Genomic DNA, 7,762 nt, shown 5'->3' with positions numbered 1-7,762 from the left:
CTTGTTAAATAAACAGGTTTTTTTTCCACTTCTCTCCGAGGAAATTCTTCCCGAACCAGGTGGGGGAGGGGCCATGGGGGGTTTGCTTTCTGGGGGCTCCTTCCGGAGGTCTTCTCCCAAATTTGCCCTAATCTAGGATACAGGGTTATTTCAGCAAGGTAGAAAATGTCAGGCTATACACAAGCAAGACCATGAAGACATGATTGGTTGAACGGCTGAGGACATGCATGTAATTTTCCTTTTTCTCCCCGATACTGGCACACCATTATGGTGGACAGATAGATCACCAGCAGACTCACAAGCAAGGTCCGATGACTCTGATCTTTACCAGGCAGGTCACCTTGGAAACATTGGTCAGTGAGAATAGGCAGTGACATAGGACATTTCTTCAAGGAACAAATTTTTTATTTAGCCCCAGGAGTACAGTAAGGGAAAAACAGTGTACTTGTTGCATCATCTGCAACTTTGCCAGTTTTTCTAAAAGTTTTGGTAGACCCAACTTTAAAAATCTCTCCCTTTATACTTCATCTCTGTGATACTAAACTCTAGCTCTGTCTGCTGCCTTTGAAAATCATGGGCTGATCAAACTGTTTTTTGAATAGGAATGGACATGGTAACTCCAGAGGAAGCCATCAGACCAGGATTTTCAGATTTCAGGACTTGTTGCTGGGCCCTGGACACCTTACACTTTTTAAAAGAGGCAGAAAGGAACCTGAAACCATAGGAGTTTTCAACAAATTTTTTCTATGGAAATGTCAAGGCAAAAATGTTTATTCAGGATTGACAGAGTAGGCATAAGTTTTTTCATTCAAAGAAATGCCATCAGTCTGAGGTATTAGTAGCATTACTTTGTAAGTGTACTTTATTATCCTCCCATATCAAGCTTTAATTCATTTGAATCCAGGGATCTACTTTTTTGCTACTTTCTGTAGCAAAGATTGCCAGACTAAAAATTATGGGAACTTATAGGGCTGTAAAAAAGGAAGTGTAGCCTTGTGTGACTTAGGAGTCTGTGGTGTGAGAAATCTGGCCTCAAGCTGCTGGGATGCAGCAAATGACTGTGAGGCCTTCGACAGAAGGGTTAGAGACCTTCTGCTCTGAGCAGACCAGGAAGAATGAATCATTAAAAAGAACTTTTGAATCATGAAGATAAAACAGAGATTCACAAAACAGATGTGATTCCCACAGAATATAATCTATCTAATGGAGAAAATATATACTTCAGAACAAGTCTGTATACACATACACAAGCTTATGCAGAACTGATTAAGCACTGTTCAGTAAGTTTATTCTGGTTCTCTTTTGTTATATGCATAAATGGAAAAAATATGGCATCTGATAATAAATCAACAGACAACTGAAAATGACCAGACATCAAAGGTTTTTGAAGGCTAATAAAGTATTTCCTTGTCCTGGAGAGGGTCTGATCTTTCCCCTCAACTGAATTCCAGATCCAGTTATGGAAGAACAGCAACTTTTTCAACTACAATGGACCTAAGAGATAACAAATCCAGTCCTGATGGGAGAGTGACGAAGGCAGAAGTTTTGAATCCTGTTCTGTTCTCATTCACTCTAAATAAATAATTAACACAATTCAGAGCTCCTTGTGGATTTGGAATGACATAAGTAAAGATGAAGTTTTGATAATGATAAGCTTGCACATAATTTAATTTAATATATACTTTGTATAAATTATACAAAGGGAGGTTGGACCAGATGACCCACGGTGGTCTCTTCCGATCCGACCCATTCCGTGATTCTAGGAATACTTCTCATTTGAGTAGAGTTTATGTCCTTGCTATCTAAAATCACTAGTACAAATATCCTGTAAAGGAATTTCTTTTTTCCAGATCTTCCCTTCAGTATCACAATTGCCAGAAGAAGTTAGACCTTCAGAGAAGAGAATTTACTGGCCACAATGGATTGTGGTTACTGAGACACTTTGAGGAAAAAATTACAAAGGAATGGATACTTGTGCTGTAAGTGCTAGAGAAGGACAGCTAAGGAAAATCTTAATGAAGCTTGAGGGCATGACTCTTAGGTCAAGACTAGAGTAAGACTCAAGTGTGCCTGCCTTCTAGAGAGAAGATAAAAAAGAGTAGCTTGTGAAAGAGGACTCTTACTGGCCTGCAAAAGCCAAACGATGCTGTGGACCTCTAGAGGCATGCCATAAACTCACCAGTCTTCCTAGCTCAGGAAAATCCCAACACAGTTTTATTTCTCTCAAAAGCCAGTATTGACACACTGCAGCTGGACTTCCTGGTAGCTCACAGTTCAGTGGGCTATTCCTGCTATGAAGCACAACATATCCAGACAGCACATTGTTGTTAAAGCTAAAAAAACCTCATTGTATAGGAGTAGTCTATGGTCTTTATCAAGGTCGTAGTTTTGGATGTAATATACTCTAAATACATGATGAGGCATAAAGCAGACTAATGTTACCAAGATGAAGAAGAAACTCTTTGCCTGAGCCCTGAATTCCACGTGAGAGTTAATGTCAGGCCAGTATTTCATGGCTACTCTGTAGATCACAGTCAGCTGGATTCCGGTGAGCACAGCACACACTGCCACCAAAATCCCAACCAGGCAGTAGTTGACGATCACCATGTGAACCTCCTGCAGCTCCCTGTGGAACTGGAAGCACTCGGAGGAGTGGTATGTCTTTGAGGTGCCGTAGTAGGAGAGGAGAACAGGTGTGATCACCAGTGCTCCCAGCAGCCAGACAGCCCCCACCCAGGCCGCGATGTAGCACTTCCGAAACTCCAGGTGGAGGAGGCGGGCTATGATGATGGCCATGTAAAAGGCGAAGGTGGTGTACATGTGCAGGTAGATGATGGCGCTCGCCAGCCTGCAGGCGAACCTCCCAAATTTCCACTCCCCCAAAATGTAGTAGCTGAGGCGGAAGGGGATGCTGAGGAGCATGACACTGTGCAGCACCAGGAGGCTGATGATCATAATGGTCATCACAGACTGTGATCTTCTTTGAAACAACTGCTGGGACATCATGATGACTCCGAGGGTGCCGCCAGCCAGGTTGATGATGTACAGGACTATCAGAACAGTGTGGAGTTTCTCTGAGGCGTCCAGCACTGTGTCATTGGAGGAATGATTCTGTTGGGTTATGCAGCTGTTAAACATCCTCATAAGCTCCTCTTTTGAAGATTACTGAAAAGGAAAAATAGGAGTGAAACATTTTTCTTTGTTATTTCCTTTATTTTTAACTGGAATATCACAGTTTCCTAAAGAGACACTACTGAATTGCAACTGAAATGATGTTATCCCCGTGTCGCTTACAGCCTTATAACTGCTGTGATCCTACATCTGACAGCAATAACCCATGCCTCTTGGGGTTAAAACTACATTTTACATAATTATGAATGAAATTTTGATTAACTAAACTGCATTCTAGGATTTTTTTTTTCAATTATTTGCCTCTAGATTCAGCCATTTGTAATAACGAAGACACTGTTTGTAAATTGTGCAAGTTTCATCTGCATTTGTATTATAAAGCTTAAATTGGAGGTAGGAAAATACTGAAATATGAAAATGTCGTATCTATCATGTGTGGATACTCTGTGATGACAACTAATCTATCTTTTTAGTATCTTGCTGGATGGGTACAAAATACACATAAGTAGCAACGGTTTGTTTCTAGATATACGAAACAAATTGAAAATAACGTCTGCAGATGAAAATTCAATTTCTTTTTGCTTCATCTGCAAGTATTTTTTGCTACAGAATTTCACCTGAGCTACTCTACTATGAAAAGTGACAAAAAAAGATGAAAGTTAATTTAAGAATGATCTTCTGAAAGATATAATTCTTTTGGTACTTGTTGAACATAGCCACATACAGCTGCATTCTTATTTAGACTTAACTCAAAATGCGGACTTGTATACAGATTTCTGTACAAATATACAGGGATAGTTCACGGAGTAGATAGATACTTTGCTAATGAAATTTATCCTTACCTTAGAGTTTTGAAAGAATAAAGTAAGAGCTAAAAAATTATCTCTTAAAAAAGCAGCATCTTTTCTGTCTGATTCCTTTGAAGTTTGAAATCGGTGAACTTGTTTTAATTGGCAATTCTTAATTCTTTGCACTCATCTGTAAAGTGATAGACTGCAACTGCAAAACATTTTTGGAGAAACTTTTTATTTATGAAGCATCAGGCAAAACATCTTTAGAAAGCCAAGACTGATATAAACCTTTCTGTTCACCCACTTTTAAAATTCATGACCATAAAGCATTTAAATGTTTAAAATTGTTTACCTGCCTAATAATCCCAAGACAAGCACAAGAAATTTCCCAGAAACTTTGCTAAACCAAAAGTTTTACAAACCAATTCATTTTCCAACATATATTGTTAATATTTCAAACTGGCTTTGAAAATATACACGTTTTAGTTGTTCTAGACAGCATAATTACAATTTAATGACAGCATTTTCTATCACTTTGAAATAGATTATGTTTTTTTCTATTTATAGTAATAAAATATTTGAATTTTACCTTATAATCTCTTCTTTTTGTGACTCCACCCTGAAATGTGTCATTTCATGCAGCTGTAGCATATGGCATACATAAGCATAGTGAAAAAGACAGCCTTTGACCTGTTTGACCAAGAAGGACAGAGAGTTTTCTCAGCCCACACACAGGAAGAAACAAGCCTTCCTTTTGCTCCTCTGCGGTAGCAATCTCACATGTGCAACATCTAATGTTGTTTTCATCATGCAGGGAGAACCACAGAAAAGTTGCCGAGCTGGCAGAGACTATCACTGTGCTGGGACATGTAGAACAGATCAAGTCAGGACTTCCTCTGACCACACTTTGGTTAGTCTTAAAGCTCAGGCAGGCAGTGATTCCCTGAGCCATACAATTACCACAAGATATTTGGTTTTGCTGCTAAACAAGTGAGAAGTGCCACTGATCAAGCAAAGAAACGTGCGCCTGAGAAAAGATATTTTCCTTATACATCCACTTTCCCCATGAACTTGCTTTATGTTTAATAATTAAGCTAAATGTTCCAGAATAACAAAGTGTTTAGCTGAGTTAACAGGGGATTTCACTCTAACATGTTATTAGACCGTCAAGGATTCAGAGGTGATTTCTCACAGTTTAAATATTATACATAAAACAAGATGTAGGCATATATGAAAAGCAACTTAAGAGTTCCTGCTGTTAAAAAAAAGACATAGCCAACAGGCCTTGAAAATTATTTCTGAATCAAAGGCATGAATGCAGACCCCAAAACATATCATTAGTACATGTCAGTTCACTAAAAAGAACTTTGAGTCACATCTCTTGTAGAGACATTAAAAAGCAGATTCTTGGCCAAAAATTAAACAGAAAAATGTTAGTCCTGTTTGTTTTTCAACTCAAGTTCTAGACTGCAGTCAGAGTCATCCCTACTCAAACATGATAGGCAAGACATAAGGTTTTGTGAGCAAACAATAACATAAAAACAATATTGCAGCAGGGTTGAACTAGCATTGCTCTTGCCATCAGTCAGCCACCTTCTGCTATGGATGAGAGGATGGTTCCCTTTGCGAGGCATGTCTCCTACTAAGAACAGTGTTAGGAGGAACAAGATGTGAAAGAGAGCTACCAGAACTAAATAAATACAAAACTTCAAAAATTAAAAAGTTGGAAAGAGAAACAGGCAAGTCTGTGAGGGTGAGCAAGGATGTGGAAACAGCAGTCTGTGAGACATTGTCAGGGTAAACTCTGAAAGCTTTGAGAGAGCAGTTACCATTTAATTCAGACCAGGATTCAGAGCAGCAGGGATGCCCATTTTGGATGCTGCACATATTTGTGGGCTTGGAGTAAAAGAAATGTGTGATTGTTCCATTAGAGCACTGATGGAGGGCAGCTACCTGGGTAATGGTACTCACCAGCTGTGGTTCCAGCATCACCTAATCCCACATAAGGACAGGCTGCTGCCTGACATTGTAGTGATGGTGGCTGGATGGCAAAATGATCAGCTGGGTCTGCAGAAATGCACAGGAAGGTAGTGAACAGTCTGGATGTCAGACACCGATGGTTTCCGTGTGTTAGAATGATCATGAAACTACAGCCACAGTCTCTGGGTGAAGCAGGGAAAGCTGCTGCCTTTTCCACAGAACTTGAAGGAATCCATAAACCTTGAACCACCACGTAATAAAATCAGAAGAGACATGAAGAAATTGCATTCCTCAAGTAGCTGTTTTGTGACAGCCAGAACTCCAGACAGAGCCAAATCAGACTCTGAGATCAGGAGATTGGTGCACTCTGTTACCGTACTTGTGTCCAGTCTGAGCTCTTTGGATGTAAAGTCAGGCCAAAACCCAGCAAAGATGTTGCACAGATAATTCTCTTGTCACCTTGGGGACAGTGCTGTTAGCTGGCTCCAAAACTGCTGAAGGTCAGAAACTGAACTTCTCCACTGATGTTTTCATACCTCTCAGTCTATTTTTCCTTGAAACATTCCTTGAAACTTGTATGGTAATGCTGTTCTAACTTTGTATCTTCATGTTCTTCTGTTAAATAAATAAAAATAATTTAAGAATCAGGCAACTCAGTCCTGTAATCTAGGTTTAGTTGTAGGTTAGCTTGTTATTTGAGTACAAGAGAAAAATTAGTCAGCACATAGCTTGCCTTGACCAGTGGTGAGAATAAGATTGAAAGTGAAATGCATCTGTACACAGCAGAGATCCAGGTCAAGACTAGAATTACAAATAGATTTTAAGGAAGGAAGGGACTGGGCATATCTGGTTCAACACTGGGGTAAACAGAAGACAAAGAAGAAGAGTGGAGGTTTCAATTACCGAGATGGAAAAATGAAACAGAAGAAGAAGAAGAAGTAGCAGCTGAGAGAAGAGAAATGAGGCCTGTTGTGTGTTTGGAGACGGGACGAATCTCTGTGCAAGTGTCACTGCTGGTGCCCACGCATGCGTGTAGCAGACTTCCTCTAAGCAGGGACCAGGTCCACAGTAGAACTCTAACTTCTCTATTTCATGTCTGCATGATTTCCTCTGTTCCTTGCATCAGTCTACAAAAATACTGCCTTTTCTGGTCAGTATAATAGCAGCCAAGGCTTCACATTTAGTTTCAAGAGCTGCTTTCTGTCTTTGAACAGCCATAAAACTCTCCTGTCTTTTGTGACTGGATAGATTTTCAGTTTTAGCTACTTCCAAATTAGGGTGAGAACTGCTGATAGTTGAAATGATTTATTAATATTAATCCTTTATTGCTATCTGCTTACAAGAACTGACCTACACGTTGGTCATAAACAATGGTAAAATAGGGAACACCTCTGTGTGTTATGCTTTAACATACTGCTTTTTCTGGGATTGCAGGTGAAATCACAGTTCTTGGTGTCTCGCTCCCAACTTGTCAGACATGAGTCACAGGTACTGGATAGTAAGAAAATCATACTCCATAGTTAGGGAACATACAGGATAATCCTTTTAATTTGCCAATCCCACCCACCCATGCATCATGAATAATTTACTAACTTCAGCTAGTAAATGGTCAACAAGTTTAGCAGAACTTTTCAGATTCTTGGACTACTCTTCTAATTACTTGATTGCAGGTTTACTAAGAGATTTCTCAGGCATTGCCAGGATGGAAGAGGCTGTCTGGCTTCTCTGTTTATTAGAAATCATAATGTATAGTTGCCTTAGTCATATCTATTTAGTATGCCTCAAAAGTAGACATTATGCTTTATATAAATAGAAGTAATATGTGGAGGAATTTGGCAGAGTATATCACAGGCAGGTTATGA

The 7,762-nt window shown here is 39.5% G+C and overlaps 1 protein-coding gene across 1 annotated transcript; it reads right to left on the bottom strand.

Moving 5' to 3' along the window:
* Nucleotides 1-419: 419 nt before the first annotated feature.
* Nucleotides 420-3,144, bottom strand: LOC128810897 (probable G-protein coupled receptor 141). Its single transcript, XM_053984061.1, has one exon. It carries the CDS (start codon nucleotides 3,142-3,144, stop codon nucleotides 2,275-2,277), a length of 870 nt encoding a protein of 289 aa, XP_053840036.1. The 3' UTR covers nucleotides 420-2,274.
* Nucleotides 3,145-7,762: the final 4,618 nt, after the last annotated feature.

This window comes from Vidua macroura, chromosome 1 (genome assembly GCF_024509145.1).
Source record: "Vidua macroura isolate BioBank_ID:100142 chromosome 1, ASM2450914v1, whole genome shotgun sequence".
In the NCBI taxonomy this organism is placed as follows: domain Eukaryota; kingdom Metazoa; phylum Chordata; class Aves; order Passeriformes; family Viduidae; genus Vidua; species Vidua macroura.
The sequence above is the reverse complement of the archived record's forward strand: the minus strand, read 5'-3'. Positions and strand labels throughout refer to the sequence as shown.

Coding starts and splice junctions, on each gene's coding strand:
- LOC128810897 (XM_053984061.1), bottom strand. CDS start 3,144: ATGAGGATGTTTAACAGCTGCATAACCCAACAGAATCATTCCTCCAAT.